At 41.5% G+C, this 21,782-nt stretch overlaps 1 protein-coding gene across 1 annotated transcript in view; it reads right to left on the bottom strand.

The window, feature by feature from the left end:
- Positions 1 to 21,782, bottom strand: part of cacna1c (calcium channel, voltage-dependent, L type, alpha 1C subunit) — a 1,035,639-nt gene that overhangs the window by 71,773 nt on the left and 942,084 nt on the right. Inside the window, exons 39-42 of the mRNA XM_080190924.1 lie at positions 14,859 to 14,961; positions 14,004 to 14,105; positions 11,417 to 11,544; positions 4,509 to 4,643 (exon numbers count right to left, since the gene is read on the bottom strand). Of these exons, the coding sequence (XP_080047050.1) occupies positions 4,509 to 4,643; positions 11,417 to 11,544; positions 14,004 to 14,105; positions 14,859 to 14,961 (468 nt within the window). The remainder of the gene's footprint in view (positions 1 to 4,508; positions 4,644 to 11,416; positions 11,545 to 14,003; positions 14,106 to 14,858; positions 14,962 to 21,782) is intronic.

Here is a 21,782-nt window from a genome sequence, read left to right as displayed (position 1 = left end):
AATTATTTAGAATCCTGAATGACAAATGGAAACATTTAAAAATGTGTTGAATAGTGTGCAGGAAATATATTCCACCAGAAAGAACAAACTAAACATCAGTGGGACTCCATGAATTTTCTTTACTCAAGAGGGTAGTAAGGTCGTGGAATGCCCTGCCTGCAGCAGTTGTGGACTCGCCAACTTTAAGGGCGTTCAAATGGTCAGTGGATAGGCATATGGATAACATTGGAATAGTTTAGGTTAGAGGGTCATTAGATTGGTTCCACTGGTTGGCGCAACATCGAGGGCCAAAGGGCCTGTACTGCGCTGTAATGTTCTATGTTCTAAAGACAAAAGGAAACAAATGAAGGTTAGGAAATGGGCATACCTAGTATATAGACAGCAGAATATTACATGATAAGAGAGAATAGGAAGAGGCAAGGAGAGAAATCAAAGAACAAGGGCAAAGACTAATTTTGAAATTAAATTATCAAGGAATACAAAACTAAATACTAAACTTCTTTACAGGCATATCAATAAAAAAGGAAGGCAATGATTGGAATAGGACCATTAAGAGGGGATAGACAGGATAATACCAAAGATAATGGTAGAGACATTGCTGAATTATTAAATAATTCCTTCACCTTGGTATTTACCAAGGAGAGAGAACTGGTAGACATGACATCAAATTATAAGATGAGTAATGAGATACTGCAGCCTTTAAAATAAACAAGGAAATATATTGAATTTGCCAAAGAAACTTAAAGACAATATAGCCTCTGGCGTCCAGATGGATTGCATCCACATATTTTAAAACAATCTAGGGAAGAGATAAAACAGGCTGTATTGCTCATACAAAAATAGCTTGTTAGTACAGGTGGTAATGCTAGAGGACTGGTGGATTGTTCATGTAATTCCTATATTTAAAATGGAGGACAGAACCTGTACAAGAAATTATAGATCAGTCAGCTTAATATCAGAAGTGAAAATTACTGGAATCTTTTATAAGGAGAAAATAGTAGAACACCAAGAAATTAGAAATATGATAATCAATAGTCAGCATGGATGTCATAAGGTAAAATTTTGACGGACCAACTTTATTGATATTTTTGAAAGTAACATAAAAGGTAGGCAATGGCAAAGCAGGAGATGTAATTTTTCTGGATTTCAAAAGGCCTCCAATAAGAACAGAGAATGTAGATTCAGAATACAAGTGGCAGAATGGAGGCTAACTGGCTTTAAGGCAGAACACAAAGAAATCCCACAACACCAGTTTAAAGTCCAAACCCGTTTATTTGTAGCAAAAACCTCAAGCTTTCGGGACAGCCTGTCCCTTTGTCAGGTGGCTGGGAGTTCTGATCATAAAAATGACACAAAGACACAAACTCAATTTACATGCATAACGATTGGAATGTGAGTCTTTACAGCTAATCAATACTTAAAGGTACAGACAATGTGAGTGGATCAGAGCTCCCAGCCACCTGACGAAGGGACAGGCTGTCCTGAAAGCTTGAAGCTTTTGCTACAAATAAACTTGTTTGGACTTTAAACTGGTGTTGTGGGATTTCTTTGTGTTTTACCCCAGTCCAAGCCGGCATCTCCACTTCAAGGCAGAAAGCAGAGTGGAAATAAAAGGTAGTTTTTAAAAATTTATTTATTAGCATCATAGGTAGGCTTACATTAACACTGGAATGAAGTTACTGCGAAAATCCCCCTAATTGCCACACCCTGGTGCCAGTTTGGTTCACTGAAGAAGAACTTAGCAAGGCCAATGCACCTAACCAGCAAATCTTTCATACTGAGGGAGGAAACCATAGCATCTGGAGGAAACCCATACAGATGTGGGAGAATGTGCAGACTCTGCGCAGTGACCCAACCGGGAATTGAGCCCAAGTCCCTGGCCTGTGAGGCAGCAGTGCTAACCACCGTGCCACCCCTAGTTATGCAAAGTGGCAGAAGATGGGAAGTGATGTTCCACAAGAATCTGTGCTGTTCATAGTACACATTAATCATTTGGACTTTGGAAATAAAAACCCAATTTTTACATTTGCAGATGACACTAAATCAGAGAGGAGTAAAGCAACAAATTACAGGAGGAATTAATAATCTCCAGAATCAGCAAATCAAGTTCAATGCAAATTGACAGTTTGATGGATCAACAGTGGTAGTTTGATGGTTCAACAGTGGTAAATTTTCAAGTGTGAAATGGATGGCATACAATATTGCTGAATGATGAGACAAAAAGTAGTCTATTTATTAGTCACAAGTAAGGCTTACGTTACCACTGCAATGAAGTTACTGTGAAATTCCCCTAGTTGCTGCAGTCTGGTGCTTGTTTAGGTCAATGCACCTAACCAGCACGTCTTTCAGAATGTAAGAGGAAACAGGAGCACCCGGAGGAAATCCACGCAGACACAGGGTCAACGTGCAAACTCCACACAGGCAGTGATCCAAGAAGGGGAATCGAACTCGGGTCTCTGGCACTGTGAAGCAGCAGTACTAACCACTGTGCTACTGTGCCGACCTGCCACTGTGCTACTGTGCCACCCCATGGGTGTTTCAACACTGTGGGTGTTTCAAAGGATTGTCTACTGACCACCCAACTATCCTGTAGAATCTCTCAAAGGTACAAAATATAATTTTATATTGTGTAAATTATGGGCTTAATAGGCAACATTTTATAGGTCCCATCTGGTGAGTGCATTGTGGGAGGGGCTGGGAGAGGTGGGAATTCCTTGGGTGATCTTCCCACTGGCGAGCCATCCATCCTTTCTCCATATGGCCAATTAATGACCGCTTTCGGCATAGCCATGACTTTGGGGCTGATGACAGGGGCGCCACGGTAGTACAGTGGTTAGCACTGCTGCTTCACAGCTCCAGGGACCTGGGTTCGATTCCCGGCTCGGGTCACTGTCTGTGTGGAATTTGCACATTCTCCTCATGTCTGTGTGGGTTTCCTCCACATACTCTGGTTTCCTCCCACAGTCCAAAGATGTGCAGGTTAGGTTGATTGGCCATGCTAAAAAAAATTGCCCCTTAGTGTCCTGGAATGCGTAGATTAGAGGAATTAATGGGTAAAATATGTCAGGATATGGGGGTAGGGCCTGGGTGGGATTGTGTTTGGTGCAGACTCAATGGGCCGAAGGGCCTCTTTCTGCACAGTAGGGTTCTATGATTCTATGACAGGAGGTTAAAGACAGGGTGGGGGTGTCACAGGGGAAACTCAACATTAAGCCTGCTTAAGCCTTGTGCACAACTGGTGAGGGGGCTTCTCAGTACCCTTTCCCAATAGTGTCCAGCCTGTTGGCCTTTCCAACTAGACCCTGACCCTCCCACATGATCCTCCTTCTCCTCCCCTCCCCTCCTGTCCCCCCTATGAGACTTCCACACTTGTTTGCTGGAGCTACTAGTACTTAAAACCCATGGGCCAAGGTATTGTTACAGCAGTTGCCATGGTTCCCAGGGGCGCTGCTGGGACTACAGAACTGCTGGCCAATCAGATTGGCTGGCAGCTCTGAGGTGGGACATCCTCCACAGTAAAGGGAGCATGTTTTGCCTCCAGCTAATTATTGCTCCTCGAATTGTTAAATGGCTGCAGGTCTGCCGAAATCGAGGGAGATAAGTTCCTGGCCTACCTTTTTGAGATCTGTAAAATCCTAACTAATGTTATAAGCAATGAAATAATATCAAAAATAAGCGCAAGAAAAACATGCTGCTCAGCCAATAAAATACTAACTATAACGATTATTACTGTTACAGGATTTTGGGGGAAAAGGGTCACGGGCTTAGGGTGAGGGGGGCTAGGTATAAGACAAATATTAGAGGGCAGTTTTTTACGCAAAGGGTAGTGGGGGTGTGGAATGCACTGCCGAGTAAGGTGGTGGAAGCAGGCACGCTAGGGTTGTTTAAGAGTCACTTAGACAGCCACATGAGCGGGCTACATATAGGGGGATATAGTAGGCCTTACTAAACATTGTAGGCTCGGGAATATGTTTTGCCTCAGGGATGTTAGTCTTTGCCTGTTTAATAATGAATTTTTTTTGTCTCCACAGGCATTTAAATCCAGCAAGGGGCATGCATGCGGCAGGTTGTAGTGGGCTGCTCTTGGACGTTGCTTTGGGAGTTGCCTATTGCTTCATGTCGTTAGTGTGCTTAAACTGGACCATCTCGAGGGCAACATGACAGCTCAGAGACTATCTCTGTTACTGTGCGGACACATGGATTTGGGCCTGTGTCTGTGGGAGTTTGCACGTTCTCCCCGTGGTTGCGTGGGTTTCCTCCGGGTGCTCCGGTTTCCTCCCACATCCCCAAAGATGTGCTTTTAGGCTGATTGATTGGGTACTAAATTGTCCCTAAATTGGACCTCCCTGATCCTCGCACGTTAGGCGTAGACTAAAATCATGAATAGGTCACTGAGACAGTGGGACAGCGGCGCGGGCTCGTTGGGCCGAAGGGCCTGTTTCCCGTGCTGTGTTGTTCTTTGTTCTTTGTTAAATACCTTTATCAGCTTTATCTTATGTAAAACCTACCCTGAAAATGTCATCTTCAGATGCAGCTGAAGCAGCCTCCTTCATTGCTTTTTCCAGTTCTTCTTCTGCTGTCAAGTCCCCAGATATTGCGCGACGAATCTCAGGGCCAATGTCATGCAAAGTACGCAGACCAGCCTAGCAAGAAACAAAAGGGTAAAAGAGCAAAGTCTAAAAGTTTATTTTTAAAGTGTGAAAATTTGCATTTATATATTGTTTTGCAGATATTGTGGGGGAATTTTAATTACCATCTCGCCTAGAAGAAATCAGGAATGAAACAGGAGCGTGGACCTTACAGCTTCACACCACAATTTTTGTTTATTCATTCGTGGGACATGGGCATCGTTGGCCGACATTTATTGCCCATCATTAATTGCCCTTTGTCAAGAACTATTGCAGTCCGGTAGTGTAGTTACACCCACAATATTATTAAGAAAGGTGTTTCAGGATTTTGACCCAGCAACAGTTAAGAAACCGCACAATATATTTCTAAATCAGGATGGTGAGTGGTTTGCAGCAGAATTTTCAGGTGGCAGCATTCCCAATGTGTCAGCTGCCCTTGTCCTTTTAGATGGTAGTGGCCATGGGTTTGAAAGGTGTAGTCTTAGAACTCTTGGTGAGTTCCTGCAGCACATCTTGTAGATGGTACACATGACTGCTTCTGTTCATCGGTGGTGGAGAGAGTGTATGCTTGCAGATGTGGTGCTCATCAAGCAGGTTACTTTGTCCTGGATGGTGTTGAGTGTCTTGAGTGTTGTTGGAGGTGCTCTCACCCAAGCAAGTGGAGAGTTTTCCACTACACTCTTGACATGTGTCTTGTAGATGTTGCAGGCTTTGGGGAGTCAGAAGTTGAGTTACTTGTCACAGGATTCTGAGCTTCTGAATTGCTCTTGTATTTGGAGATGGTCATTGCCTGGCATTTTGTGGTACAAACGTTACTTGTCCCATAGATGCATGTGAACGATGCATTCAAACCATGAGATCATTGTCATGAACAGAAGGTATATTTACAAAGGTGCATTTTTTGTACAGTGAGTAAACACCCATGCCCCCATTGTCAACTCAGAATTCCTTACTTTTTTGAACCTTGCTGCTATTTCTTGATGCGTCCCTGACATTTGCAGCCGATGAGGAGGCAACCTACTGACGGCTACACCCTGTTATAGAGTCATAGAGATTTACAGCATGGAAACAGGCCCTTCAGCCCAACTTGTCCATGCTGCCCTTTTTTTCTAAAGCCCCAAAGCTAATCCCAATTGCCCACATTTGGCCCATATCCCTCTATACCCATCATATCCATGTAACCATCTAAATGCTTTTTAAAAGACAAAATTGTACCCGCCTCAACTACTACCTTTGGCAGCTTGTTCCAGACACTCACCACCCTCTGTGCGAAAACATTGCCCCTCTGGACACTTTTGTATCTTTCCCCTCTCCACCTTAAACCTATGCCCTCTAGTTTTAGATTCCCCTACCTTTGGGAAAAGATATTGACTATCTAGTTGATCTATGCCACTCATTATTTTAAAGACCTCTATAAGATCACCCCTCAGCCTCCTACGCTCCAGAGAAAGAAGTCCCAGTCTATTCAGCCTCTCCTTTAATTCAATCCATCAAGTCCTGGTAGTATCCTAGTAAATCTTTTCTGCACTCTTTCTAGTTTAAAAATATCCTTTCTATAATAGGGTGATCAGAATTGCACACAGTATTCCAAGTGTGGCCTTACCAATGTCTTGTACAACTTTAGCAAGACTCCCAATTCCCATACTGAATGTTCTGACCAATGAAACCAAGCATGCCGAATGCTTTCTTCACCACTCTGTCCACCTGTGACTCCACTGTCAAGGAGCTATGAACATGTACCCCTAGATCTCTTTGCTCTGTAACTCTCCTCAACGCCCTACCATTAACTGAGTAAGTCCTGCCCTGGTTCAATCTACCAAAATGCATCACCTCGCATTTGTCTAAATTAAACTCCATTTGCCATTTGTCAGCCCACTGGCCCAAATGATCAAGATCCCGTTGCAATTGGAGATAATTTTCTTCACTGTCCACTATGTCACCAATCTTAGTGTCATCTGCAAACTTACTAACCATGCCTCCTATATTCTCATCCAAATCATTAATATAAATGACAAACAACAGTGGACCTAGCACTGATCCATGAGGCACACTGCTGGTCACAGGCCTCCAGTTTGAAAAACAACCCTCTACAACCGCCCTCTGCCTTCTGTCAAGAAACCAATTTTGTAGCCACTTAAGATACCTCACCCTGGATCCCGTGAGATTTAGCTTTATGCAACAACCTACCATGCGGTATCTTATCAAAGGCCTTGCTAAAGTCCCTGTAGACAACATCAACTGCACTGTCCTCATCTACCTTCTTGGTTATCCCTTCAAAAAACTGAATCAAATTTGTGAGACATGATTTTCCACTCACAAAGCCATGCTGACAGTCCCTAATCAGTCTTTTCATCTCTAAATGCCTGTAGATACTGTCTATCAAAATATCTTCCAACAATTTACCCACTACATATGTGAGGCTCACTGGCCTATAGTTCCCAGGCTTTTCCTCGCAACCCTTTTTAAACAAAGGCACATTTGCCACTCTCCAATCTTCAGGCATCTCATCCATGACTATTGATGATTCAAATATCTTGGCTAAGGGACCCGCAATTTCCTCCCTAGCCTCCCACAATGTCCTGGGATACACTTCATCAGGTCCCGGGGATTTATTTGTTGCCCGTGATGATCTTGGCAGGCATTGTCTAGACAACTGAGGTCTGTAGGGGCACTCTTGCTGTGAGGCAGGCACTGTTTTTGGCCTGTGGAGTTACAGGTGATGAGGTAATAGGCAGAGGGTAAAGGATCACCTGGTGGATAACCCTGGAGTATTAAGCTGTTGATCCACCTCTCTATGGGTGCCCAAGGAGCTTTGCTGACTTCTTGAGGAAAGAAGGCTCCTGGGATGAGGTCCAGATACTTCCGCCCTTCTCTCACCTAGCCATTCATGGATCCTACCTATGTCTAGAATGCTGGAGCACAAATCTGGCAGAACCTGCTGAACCAAGGTTTCTAAGGCAGCTACCATGCTTCACATGGAAATCTTGAGTTGCTCACATGTCAAACCATGACTTCAAACTAAACTTGAAGGAACTTCTCCATCTTTTGCTTTCATCTGCTGATTATCTCTTTCCTATCTGCTGTTGCCATTTCCAGAGGCTCATCATCTGACTCGGACACACCAAGTGCCTGTTCTCCAGCATTCTTCCGAGTGCCAGACACCTGGGCTGTCATGGCCTTTGATTACAGCAGAGACATGTCAGTGTTGGTGTTCCCCAGAATGTGACCTTGAGTCTAATCTAAAACCATGACCCACTGGGGTGTGTGCATCTGAACTGGTGATAGGTGCAATTGAATGCAGTGACACATGTTCATCCTCAGCATCCTCCTCTGAGATGGCTTATGAATTGGGGCTTACTCTGGTGGTCTGTCTGGGCCTGCTGGCCTGTGAGAGAGACAAGGTATAATTAGTTCATGAGTAGGCTGAGTATAAGATTCCATGTTACTCATTGTCAGGATGGGATCAATTCATTGAGGGTTCCGATGTTCTGGGTTGCTGAGACAAGCTGATCTTGCTTCTCCTACAGAAGCCATTCCTGTCATCCCTTGCCAACTTAGTGGCACCCTCTTCAAAATAAGTGGGCTCCAGAATGTCGGCCATCCCTCCTCCAGTCTAGGATCTTTCCTTCTTGTTGTGGGTGATCTTGGATTGCATGAAGACAAAGGATGGAATGTGATTGGAAAGGAAGGAGCAGAGATTGGAAAGCATACACACCTGCTGTGTGAGCTGAGCCCTCCCTATTAAGGGATGAAGATGCTGTTTCTGCACAGAATTGGTGAGTTGCTGGTGATGTTAAATGGTACATGGGGCATTCAATGCTGGTATCTCCCCTGTGAATATTGTGTGACATTCCTAAGGAATGTACCCCTTTGGGATGATCTTACCTGCTTGTCATGCTGGTTGATTGGCATTGTGAGCCAGTAAGGTTTGCACCCAGTTTCTTGCCTGTCGCACCGATACCAGTACTAGATTGCTGGTGCGAGATTGATTTAAATATTATTAGTGAGCCCCTGCAGGCACCGGCAATGCTAACGGGCAGAGGCAAGGGGGACGGGTGTAGCATAAGGGGGTGTGGAGTATGAAGGATAGTCTGTGTGTGGGCTGCTGCGCACTCTTTAATTGAAAATCATGACGCGGCGATCATGTGGGGGGAGTGAACTGGGGTGGCAGACGACAGCAGGCGGTGAGTGAACCGGGGGGTGGCGATTGGGAGGCTGGGGGGAGCATCAGATTCATATTACACTAATTATATACACTTTAAACAGGGCACTGGGAGATCTTGCGCATGTGTGATAATCCTGTTTAACACTCAACAGCTACTTCCCAGCGTGGATGGACTCTGTCCACTCCCCTACTGGCGCATATCATGCTTTGCCTCTTTTTTTTCTCTAAGCGGCATAATATTTGAATTTTCTCTTGCCGAGAAAAGTCAGTGCAATTCTCTCCCATTTTCACACTCGTTCGGTACTTAATCGTCCCCTTTGTGTGCATGATATCATGAGAGTGAGAGTTTAGGGTGAGTTGAAGATTTATGTATCATGATGGTGTGGATAAGGTCATTCATCCTCTTCCTGCACTGAGGACATTTCATTTTTCGCTGCCCATAGTAGGGGCTTCTTTTGTGACTGTCTTCCAAGCTGGTGAGGTTGTGGATGTCCTGAAAATGTCCCTTGAGTAGAGGAGACTTTGGTGTTGGCAAAGCCTTATTAAAGCCTCCAGGAGTTGTGGCTAAACTTTAGGGCTAAACTCTGCTTTGTCCTTGGGGCCAAACCATCGCCACCCACCCTCCTGTCGCTTGCCACCCCCAGTTCATTCCCCCAGGTGAATCGCTGCACTGATTTCCTCGATTGCAGAATGTGCAGCTGCCCACATGCAGGACTGTCCTTCAGATCCACTCCCCCCGAGGCCACACCCCTCCCCAAAGGCTCTGCCCATTGGCATTGCCAGCTGGATGGCAGAAGTATGAATGTGTGTGTTTGCCTAGTGTTTCATTTTGGCACTAGGATCTTCAACCCCATTAAGTGAAAGCAGGGCAGACAAATCAATGCACCCTCCACTATGTGATTAAGAGATCTGCTTGCTGGTGCATAATTAATGATCCTCCAAGCATAAATTCAGTTGCAATATCCTGCAGCACTGCACAGCAGGAAACATGCCATTTAACCCACCAGTCACTGCACTTAGTTTCCTGGGCATAAAATTAAGCCCCTTATAAGGTTTGAATTCCTGGCATAGGTATGAGCAGGTGACCTGTATTTTGTTTACACCTGGAAATACACTTCACAAAATTCTGAGTAAAGTAAAAATATTGCTTCATGCAACCTCATACTTATGCTATTTGCCAGTTCAAGGTTTCATTACATAGTCAAGACCATTTGGGGCCAGATTTCTGCAGAATTAAGAGGATTCTGATGACCTTTAAAAATGGTTGGTGGAAGTTCCACCCCCAGTTCCAGCAGATACAATTTTTGACTGGGTGAGACTCACACAGGAGAGAAAGCTGATCTCAGCAAAGTATTTGATGCAAACACCATTTTGGCAGTTGAAAGACATTAATGTGCAGAGTGGCAGTCATGAATTGATGGAGTAGATGTAAGTTCTCTTAAAGGGTGTACAGTGTCAACATAACTGTCATGGATTTTGAAATCCTCTTGAAATAAACAGACTGGCTGTCACTGACAGATTAAAAAAACCCCTCTGTACCCGCAAGATCAAAAAACCCCTCTGTTGGACTACTTTGATTGATAGGCTGTGCTACAGGTTGGAAAAAAAACAGTAGCATCCTGTTGTTCACTTTAAATGAAATTTTTGTTGACATTTCTCCAAGGGTTATTAATGTAGCCTTTGAATGCCCTGGCTGCATTTCAAAGACTATAGTTATTGCTATAGTGGGATCTTGTCTCACAGTTTGATAGACAGTTTAAAAAGGCTACTTTGATGTGAAATAGGAATAGAAATGTATTTGTTTTTATAAGAGATTAATCACTTGAGGAGATTTACAAGCTTCGAATGAGTTCTATGTGAGGGTTGTTTTCACCATCAAATATGTAGAAGTGAGAAATCTATTAGATCATTAAAAGTTTATTTCTTTTTTCATTTCCATCCAGCTCCTGGGAACTGCCCATGGTGGACACTGGTAGTAACTGTGAAGTTGAAATGAGGGTATAAGGGGCCATAAGAATAGATGGGGGTATAAGGTAGCACTGAGTTGGCACTGGGGAGATGAGGAACCTTGGGGGATAGGAGGGTGGGTGTGGTAAAGAAGTGTGAGGATTGAGAGCCAGAAAGCCTGAACAGTTTCTGAAACAACCAGGATGAAGTCCTTGAGAGCTGAGGAGCTTTTAACCAACTCACCTTGGCACTTGTCTGCCCACACAGCTGTATACACTCTGCTTCCTAGGTCAGAGGGCCTAACTTCATCCTGAACCTGCAACTCCAGAGTACTAATTATGCTACTCAGAGTACTTTCTACCAAGGGTGGTCCAGGAGTCAGGAAACTTCCTGATCTGAGCTATGCTCTTTGTTTCCTTGCTCTAGTAGAGGACAAAGTCGAACATTTTTTGCATTGAAATGCTGAAAGGACAACTAAAGTAATGAAGAAAATAATTAAAAGATGAGACAAATGCCGGAATTTTCCAGCCACCCCGTAGTGGCCTTTTCTGCAGTGGAGGTAGGTCACCATCAGACATCTTCTCATCCCAATACATCTAAGATGGAAATTTACAGCATACAAAGCACTTTCAGAACAAGTATAATATTTAAATTAAGAAAGATTTCTCAAATATACCTGTAGAGAGAGTGCATTTTTCGGTGCAGCTTTCCCAACAATGCCTTGTTCTTTGCGCTTCTTGAATTTTCTGAAATAATCCTGGATTAGGAAGGTAGCGTAAAACTTCCCCACAGTAACTTCATCATCTGGAATATAAAGGTGTTATAAACTATATTGCAGTTATATTAAATGAAGTAAATCATAACCAACACTATGTATCTTCATGCATCTTTATTATAGGAGTGTAGCAACTTTGTTCTGAATTAGGAAGTATGGAACATTAACAAACATTTCAAATAGAATTCCATGATGACCTTGGTTCTAGAGATCAGGATGTAGAATCGGTTTAGGTAGAGATGAGGAACAGTTGGGGAAAGAAGTCATTAGTGGGAATAGTCTACAAGCCCCTAACAGTAACCACAATGTAGGACAAAGTATAAAAAAAAATTGGGCTTGTGATAAATGGACAGTAAAAACCATTGGTGATTTTACCTTAAATATAAACTGGCAAAATTAAATTCACAATAGCAGCCTGAATGAAGAGCTCATAGAATAATTTTGAGATAGTTTCTTAGAGCAGTACATTCTGGAATTAACTAGGGAGTGGGCTATATTAGATCTGGTATTGTGGATTGTGACAGAATTGATTAGCGACCTCATCCCTCGGTAGCAGCAACCAGAATATGACTGAATTTTACATCTAGTTTGAAAAGGCGATGAGCAGGTCTAAAACTAGTATTTTAAACTTAAATAAGGGCAACTATGTGGGCATGGAAGCAAAGCTTTCTGAAATGACCTGGGATATGAGGCTTGACGGTAGATCAATACTCAAATTCCTACTATAAAGAAAAATTCTAAGGGACAGACCTGTCATCCGTGGTTAACAAAAAATTTTTAGGAAAGTACCAAAATTAAGGAAAAAAACATATAACTGCACAAAGATGAGTAGCAGGTCAGATGATTGGTCAGAATAAAGAGAGTGGCAGACCATGACTAAAAGATTAATCAGGAAAAAGAAATTGGATTATGAGAGGAAGCTAGGTAGAAATGTAAAAATGGGTAGCAAGAATTTCTATTGGTATTAAAAAGGAGTGCAGCATAAAATGTGTGTTGGTCCTTCAGAGAATAACAATGGGGACTTCATAGTAGATAATAAGGAAATGGCAGATGAAATGAACAAATATTTTGCTTTTGTCTCCACAAAATGGTTAGGTGCTATTTATGCAAAATGTCATTGGGACTGTCAAGATATCAAAGAATTGTCCAGCTCTCAAGGGACTATTAAAGAATTTTCAGCTGTCAAAGTTGCCCATGCTGTCCAGAAAGTCACAAAGTTATCCAGGAAGTGTTAAAACTGTCAAGGAACTGTCCAAGAATACTAGGTTGACATTAGTTGGCACTAAATTCATAGTGAGGTATGTGGGTAATGGGCAGAGGAGCATGGGTTGGCATATGTGATGTGCGGGGTAATGGGTGAGCAGATTGGAGAGAATGGGTTAGCATAGGGAGTGTGAGGAGCCATGAAGTGTGGGGAGCACATGGACTGGCATTGGTCTGCATGGATAGCATATAGGATGGGGTTAACGGCTGGAGTGATGGTTTTCATTTGACTATTATTCTTCATCTGTTTAAATACAATGCTGAAGCACAGGGGCAGACTATGTTCCCAACCTCCCGACTCTGCAACCTGACCCAGGGATAATAATCTGGGCCTCAGCCTCAGCAGAAATAAATCACCTAAATTTGTTGCTTGGCTCTCTAAATAGCCATAGTACAGATCCCTACTTGCAGATGGATATTTGATCTTTGGTGAGAGACAAATGAACAGAGCTACATGATTTACACTTGGAAAATGGGTGTCACATTAGCCAGTAAAGCTCTGAAATGATGACACCATCACTTCAGCTGTTTCCAACACATATGTGCCTTTTTCTATGGAAGGCTATAATAACATTTTGGAAATATTCAGCTTCTATAGGCTTCATCAGCATTACTGATCAGAATTTTGCACCCAAAATGTCAGCATTCTTGAAACTTGGATTAAAGCATACGTGAGAGATCCTGTTGTGTTAACCATGAAGAACATAACCATAAATTCAATACAGAAAGTGTGAGGTGGTACACTTTGGTTAGGAAGAGTGAAGAGAGGCAATAGAAGCTAAAAGGTACAGGTTTCTGCTCGGTTGCATGAATAGAGTACCTAGGGATGTTTGTGTATAACTTTTTGAAAGCAGCATAACAGGTTAATGAGGCAGCTAATAATTGTACGGTACCTTGGGCTTCATAAATAGCAGAAATAGTACGAAAGACAGAATTATGCTAGCCCTACGTTGGCCTGAGTTGGAGTACTACAAACAATTCTGGGCACCGTTATTTAGGAAAATCATGAAGGCCTGGGAGAAGCAACTGAAGTAATATAATGGAATGGTTCCAGGGATGAGGAACTAAAGTTACATGGATAAAATGGAGAAGTCTTTCATCTATCAACTATCTGAAGTGTTCCCTGCTATAACATCATGTCTTATCATATGGTTGGTTAATTATATGTAATTGTGAGATAGCAATTTCCATTTTTCAAGCTGCTCCATATCTGGAGGGGGCTCACCTCCTGCTGGTGGCACAACTTGATCCAGCAACTTCATACTTGTACGTTTCCAGATTTTCTTGATAATAGCTCGAAGTTCTTCATTTGCTTGTTCCAAATTCCCTGTTGAAATAGGACATTGAATTTCAGACATCGGCTATGTAAATTAAGGGCAGAATCCAACTCAATTCATCAAACAATTCCCCCCCCACCTGTAATGTTTAAATAGGGGTAGTGATAGTGGGGGAGATTTTCTGCTCATGCCCATTTGTGGAGATCAGTAGTGTTCAGCGACAGGTTCTCACTGCACCCATGGGTTGGAGAATTCCGGGAGCAGGGAGAATCCAGCTTGAAACAGACAAAGCATATTTAAATGAATATTTAAATAGCTAATCTGGCTCCCTCCCTTGCAGGGCAGGAACCAGATTATGTATGGATGGAGAGAATCTCAAAAGGGTTTCTCATTGGTCTGAAAGATGTTGGGCCCCTTCCCCATGATTCTTTGACCTTGCACAGCCCCAGTTCTGTGCATGAACATGCAGGGCTAGAAATCTCCCCCTCTGATTAACTCAGGGTTTAATAAGTTTTTGGAGAATTCTGGGAGCTGGGGAATTGCCAATCAGAAGTACAAAGTTCCTAGACAATTCCCAGAGTCCTTGAGTTAGGACTTTTGAGGAGCTTTGCAACACATCCTCTGCAGTACATTGGTCTGCAACTATTCTGAGACCAGAAAATCTTATTTTGTTTCCTTCAAAATAACCATGTTTGAAATCAATGTCCCAAAATAAGCATTTAATCAACATATCAATGTTAAAATCTATTATAACTTACTGATCTTAAAACAGACAAATTGGTAAATATTGTAGAATATTGTACCTTCAGTTTTGATCCTTAACGCAGTTCGAACCAAAGCAAAGAGAGTTGCATTGAACATGACTGTACCATCACTGTTTAAAGGCATATTCATGGATACCAAGCGCTGCATGAAAGAAAAAAATAACATGGCTGACTGAAATGCCATAAAGGTGATTCCAAATTTTACAGCAGTGATTTATTAAAGTTATGCTAAGAAACTAAATTTATACTCAATGGAAAATCAAAAGTTAAGAGCTGGCATAAACCAGGTTTAAAAATAGTGAAGCAGATTAACAATTTATTCAAACTATCAATAAGAAAACCAGAATAAAAAAAACTTAAGCAGTTATGATCATACGAAGTAGATTCTTCGTTTAGACTTATTTATACAAATTTTCCTGTTATTACATTCGGGCACATAGGGTAGCTTAGACAGAGCACTTAGGAGCAAATCAAACAGTAGGAAACGCAATGACGTGAAGAAACAGCAACATACACCCAAGTCAGGATAGTGTGAGGCTTGGAGTGGAACTTGCAGGTGGTGGTTCTCCTATGCATCTACTGCCCTTGTCCTTCCAGGTGGTAGAGGTGATAGTTTGGAAGGTGCTGTTGAAAGAGGCTTTGAGTTGCTGCAGTGCATCTCGTAGATGGTACAGACTGCTGCCACTGTGCATTGATGGTGGATGAAATGAATGTCGAAGGAGGTGGATGAAGTGAATGTTGAAGGAGGCGGATTTAATCAAAAGGACTGTTTTGTCCTGAATTGTCTTCAGATTAATGAGTGTTGTTGGAGATGCACTCATCCAGATAAATGGAGAGACTCCTCACTTGTGCCTTGCAGATGCTGGTCAGGCTTTGGGGAGCCAGGAGGTAAATTACTCTCTGCAGAACTCCCAGCCTCTGATCTGCTCTTGTAGCCACAGTATTTATATGGCTGTTTCAGTTAAATCTCTGGTAAATTATTAGCCCTAGAATGTTGATAGTGGGGGATTCTGTGATGGTAATGATATTAAATGTCAAGGGGAAATAGTAGATTCTCTCTTGTTGGTGATGATTATTTGTGTGGTGTAAATGTTACTTGTCACATGTTAGCTCAAGCCTGAAAATCGCCTGGATGTTGCTGCATATGAACATAGACTGTTTCAGTATTTGAGGAATTGCAAATGGTGCTCAAAATTGTGCAATAATCAGTGAACATCTCTGCTTCAAACCTGATGATGGAGGTAAGATCAGGGATGAAGCAGCTGAAGGTGGTAGAAAGTATCCTGAGTGGCATGATTATTACTTTGGAGTTGCAGGTTCAGGATGAAGTCAGGCCTGCTGACCTTGGAAGCAGAGTGTATGCAGCCATGTGGGTGGACAAGTGCCAAGGTGAGTTGGTTGAAAGGTCCTCCTCAGTTCTCTGGGACTTCATCCCATTTGTTTCAGAAACTGTTCAGGCTCTCATTCCTCACACCTCTTTACCATCCCCACCCAGAAGAAGTCAAAATACAGCAAGCATGTCACAATGTGTCAAAATGGGCCATTCAGTGAGTGAATGCTGGAGCAAGGAAAGTCAGTGCAAGAATTGTGGCAAAATGGGTCACATTGAAAAAGCTTGTTGGGCTAGCAGTTTCCCTGAGAAGAATATTCAGAAGAAGAATTTGGCTACCTTTAAGAAGAAGTTGCATTCTACAAAAATAATTCATAACATGGAAGAGAAGAATTATGACTGTGAAGAGAATGTCCAGAAATATGTTGAAATGCTCCAACTGAACATCTGATCCATACAGGGTGAATCAGGGTGATTCTGAAGTTAAGTAGACAATCTATTAGGATGGAGGTTGATACCGGTGCTGCTGTATCTTTTATTCCTGAGAATACATACTAATAAAAGCTGAAGCATTTTCCTTTCAAACCTGCTGATGTGATTTTAAGGGCATACACAGAAGAGATCATGCTGTTGTAAGGTACCATCACAATCAATGTAGTGGACAAACAGCAGAGTTGAATGGACAAACAGCAGAGTCGAATGGACATACAGCAGAATTGCCTCTCCATTTGGTCTGTGGTAATCTTCTTGCTCTATTTGGGAGATCATGGCTGCAGAAGATTAAGCTTAACTGTAGAGCTGTCAATAGATTGGTCGATGTTAAAACAGACCTCCAGCATCTTCTGGATAAATACAAGTTGTGTTCGAAAAGACATGTAGCTCAATGGAGGGAGTTCAAGTGAAACTCAAGATAAAGTCTAATAACCCAACTAAAAAGTCTCAAAGCAAGAATGGTGCCATATGCAATTCGTTCCAAAATTGAAGAAGAATTAGTACAACTTATTAACACTGGTATGTTAGAGCTGGTTACAATCAGTAACTGATGGCTACCCCCATCATATTTGTGATGAAAACAGACGGTTCATTTTATAATTGTGGTGATTTTAAAACAACCATGAATCCAATGTGGTGTGCGGATCAATATCTCCTTCCTTTAATTGAAGATTTGTTTACTAGGTTATCAGATGCACAGAAATTCAGCAAGATCAATCTTTTACAAGCATATTTACAGATGAACGTAGCCTCTGAATCTCAACCATTGTTTACCATCATGACTCATAAAGGTCTTTTTCCTTGTAAAAGTTTGCTTTTTGGAATAACATCCATACCAGCTCTATTCCAAAGATTGTATTAAATTTTAAATGGTCTTTTTGGTGTACAATGTTACCAGGATGGTATTCTAATTACAGAGTCCAGTGAAAAAGAACACCTGAATAATTTAGAAGCAACATTGAAACATTCAAGCAAATGGTATGTGTATCAAGAAGGAACAATGTGACTTTTTCCAAACATCAGTTCAGTATTTGGGTCATGTTATTGATTGTAAAGGCCTACATAAAAAGATGAAAGATATTTTAGAAGCATTAGGTCCAACAAATGTGATGCAATTGAAGTCCTTTCCAGGATTAGTAAACTATTATGGCAAATTTGTTCCTAATTTAGCTATATATTGAGTCATTGCATAATTTACTATGCGTGAAACAGCCATGGGACTGAACAACAAAATGTGAGAAAGCATATAAGGATGTCAAAGATGCTTCCCAGAAGTCTGAAATGTTGGTTCATTTTAATCTGAAGCTGCAATTACTACTTGCTTGCGACACTTCACCTTATATAGTGTGGGCAGTAGTTTGAAGGTGATTGCAAATGTTTCAGACTTGACTTTTGCACTGATGTGTTGGGCTCCCCCATCTTTTATAATGGGGATATTTGTGGAGTCACTTTCTCCAGTGAGCTGATTAATTGACCACCACCATTCAAAACAGAGTGTGGCATGACTGCAAAGTTTAGATCTGATCCTTTGTGTGATCACTTAGGGCTGTCAATCACATGCTGTTTTTGCTATTTCCCATGCAAGTTGTCCTGTATTGCTATTTCACCAAGTTGACAACTCATCTTTAGGCATGCCAGGTACACCTCCTGGCATGTCCTCCTATACTCTTCATTTGAACCAGGATTGAATGCTGGCGTGATGGTAATGGTAGTACGGGGTAATGCTGGGTCATGAATTTATTGATTCATTTGTATATAATTTTGTTGCTGCCTGCTGGTCCACAGTGCCACATAGATGCCCAGTTTTGTATTTCTAGATCTGCTCAAAATCTATTCCATTTAGCATGGTAGTAGTGCCACACAACACAATAAAGGGTATCCCAGTGTGAAGATGGAACTTTGTCTCCACATGGATTGTGTAGTGATGACGCCTACCAATACTTCATGGACCGATGCACCTGTGACTGATTGTATGGTGAGGATGAGGCCGAGTAGGTTTTTCCCTCTTTTGGTTCCTTCACCACCTGCTGAAACCCAAGCCAGCAGATATGCCCTTAAGAACACAGCTAACTTGGTCAGTAGTGATGTTACCAAGCCATTTTTGATGATAGACATTGAAATACGTTCTGTGCCCTTGCCACATCCGTGCTTCCATCAAATGTGTTCAAAATGGAGGAGTATTGATCCATTAGCTGAGGGTGGAGGCATTAGGTAGTAATCAGCTGATGTTTTGAATTCTTACAAAAAGGCATCTTGGGGTCCAGAATCTAGTTGAGGATGCCCAGGGCATCCTTTGTCCTTATTGTCGACCACTTGCCATCATCTCTGGTGGAGGACATCCCCAGGGATGGTGATGGTGGTGTCTGGGGCATTATCTGTGAGGTGTACACTGAGGTATTCAGGAGCACGGGCCTTATACTAAACATCCATAAGACAAAGATAAAAGCAAATTACGGTGGGTGCTGGAATCTGAAACAAAACAGAAAATGCTGGAAAATCTCATTTGGTCTGACAGCATCTGTGGAGAGAGAACAGTTTTGAGTCTGGATGACCCTTTTGTCAGAGCTGAAGACAACAGAAAATAGGATGGATAAAAGCAAATTACTGCAGATGCTGGAATTTGAAACCCAAAATAGAAAATGCTGGAAATTCTCAGCAGGTCTGGCATCATCTGTAAGGAGTGAGAAAAGTTGATGTTTCGAGTTCAAATGACCCTTTGTCAAAGCGGTAGTATTTTGATTCACATTTCTGTACTTCCTTCCTTCCTTGGTTAATCTAGAAGTGAGATTTTGAAGAAAGGTTAATCAAGGAGAAGGGTGAACTCTATTGTTGACCATGAGGCAAGGCTAAAACCTAACTCTGGAGTAGTGAGGGGTTGTTCATCATGTTCTTGATACCAACTGACTTAGAGGGACTTACTGGTAAATCAGCAGGCACTGCACCCCTTCAGTCACTTTTGTTCTCCTGGGACTAAGCCTAGAGAAATGGGTAAAATGCTACAGTATGTTTTTCCAGCTTGGAATCCGTGAGTCAGAGATGTTTTAATGAGAGAAATAGAGATAAAGGAAAATGTTTGTTAAAATTGAGTAAAGTTGTCGTGATTATTAGTCTTAGAAAAGTTACAGAATGAGAAATCAAAGGAAATGAAGTTCAAAGGCGTGTTGGAAATTATGAGAGTTAGTTGAGAAGTTAAGAGAAGAAAATCAGTAGTTTCATTGAAAGGTAGGAAAAGCAGAAACAAAAGAAAGAGGTAATTATATTATCTATGAGTCAGTTTAAAGTGTACCAAGTTAATGAAGTGAATCAAAGTTTTAATTACTCCAAGTTCCAGCAGGAGATTAATAAATTAAAATCTCAGTTGCCAATGCAGATAGAGATGCTGTCAGTATTTGAGACAGTTGAGTCTGAGCGAGATGGTGTTTATGGAATGGGTTGTGGATTGTATCTGGAAAAGAATGCCGGTTTTGCACGTTGCATTGATTGGGGATCCTCACTTCCTTTTCTGGAGGTGCCTAATTCCTCAGTAAGTTTAGAATTTGTCCCTGGTTTGATGAATCCTGTGATTATTAGTTACAAGGAGAGCATGGAATTATCAAGTGATGTTGTTGATTGGGAAGGAATGAATGTATTAAAGAATCCCACCACTGTATGCAGTTCTGAATGCAGACGTAATTGTCTCCGCTAATGGATAGTCTTGCGTTATTAGAAAATGCTATGCCAATGAACCCCATTAAAACAGACCATGTTGGGTAAGGATCTTAAACCCTCACCAATATCACAAAGAACAACAAGGGGTCCTTTTTTTTTAGAAAGGAGGGAGGGGAGTGTGCAGTGTGGTGTTACAGAATTGAGAGAGAAAGGAACTTTGTTCTTTCACCTTACCAGGGAAATATTTTAACTTAATTGGCAAGGTGAAAAAATTGGTTGGAGAAAATCTGAGGTTGAGCTGATAATTTGAGTCGTTTTTGTATTTTCAATGTGTTTGTGTGGTCTGGTTGCTTGTTAAGTGTAGGTGGTTGTTGTTGCATTAGATTGCGAGCAGGAGTTGTCAGTGCCATTGTTTTGTTCTTAAGGAATATTTATTGTGGGCTTTACAATTTGATTTAACTTCAAAGGGGCTAAGAAAGTTTTAAAACTGTTAAAGTTTAAGATTTCTTAAACTTACTTTTGTTTTTGAGTTTGATTACAGTTTGGAAGGAAGAAGAAAGGTAGGAAAAGCAGAAACAAAAGAAAGAGGTAAATATATTGCCTACGAGTCAGTTTAAAGCGTACCAAGTTAGTGAAGTGACTGTCTTAATCTATTTTCTTTACTTCCTTTGAATGTTTTATTTTCATCCCAGTTTAAAATGTTGAGTTTGAATGAAAAATAAACTGCTGTGGAGTGAATGTTGAAAGCTTCCATGTGTGTCTGAGTGTTTAATAAAATGGTTGTGCAGATATTTTTGTTGTTATTTGATTTAATGTTTAATGTTCTCCTTCTAATTGTGATTTTTAAAATAATGAGTTTGATACAGAGTTTAAATAAAAATTGGAAACTGGATTGGATTAAATTGAAATTAATTTTTGGAATTTCTTAACCTTTTAAGTATAATCAATGGTCATTCATGCTTAAGAGATATAAGATATAAATACATATATACGTGGGAAGTTATTTTGAAAGCAATTTTTGGAAAGTAAATTGAAATTTTAAAGTCAAAGTACATAAATTGGAGTTTGAAATAACTAATTTGAATTTTGAATAATCCTGGGTTCAAATTGTGATAAAGGATTTAAAGCTGGGAGGGAACAATGTGCTGTTTCCTTTATCTTTGTCTTGAAGAAATCGTGACATCATCACATTGGAATGTGTTTTACTTCTGTGTTTTAGAAAGAATCATAGAATCATAGAAACCCTACAGTGCAAAAAGAGGCCATTTGGCCCATCGAGTCTGCATCAACCACAATCCCATCCTACCCCTATATCCCTACGTATTTACCTGCTAATCCCTCTAACCTATGCATCTCAGGATACTAAAGGGCAATATTGGCATGGCCAATCAACGTAACTTGCACACCTTTGGGCTGTGGGAGGAAACCGGAGCATCCAGAGGAAACCCACGCAGCCAAGAGGAGAATGTGCAAACTCCACACCAGTATTTTCT

Source organism: Carcharhinus amblyrhynchos, chromosome 6 (genome assembly GCF_965287045.1).
Source record: "Carcharhinus amblyrhynchos chromosome 6, sCarAmb.v2.hapA, whole genome shotgun sequence".
In the NCBI taxonomy this organism is placed as follows: Eukaryota; Metazoa; Chordata; class Chondrichthyes; order Carcharhiniformes; family Carcharhinidae; genus Carcharhinus; species Carcharhinus amblyrhynchos.
This window is presented reverse-complemented; position numbering and strand designations above follow the sequence as displayed.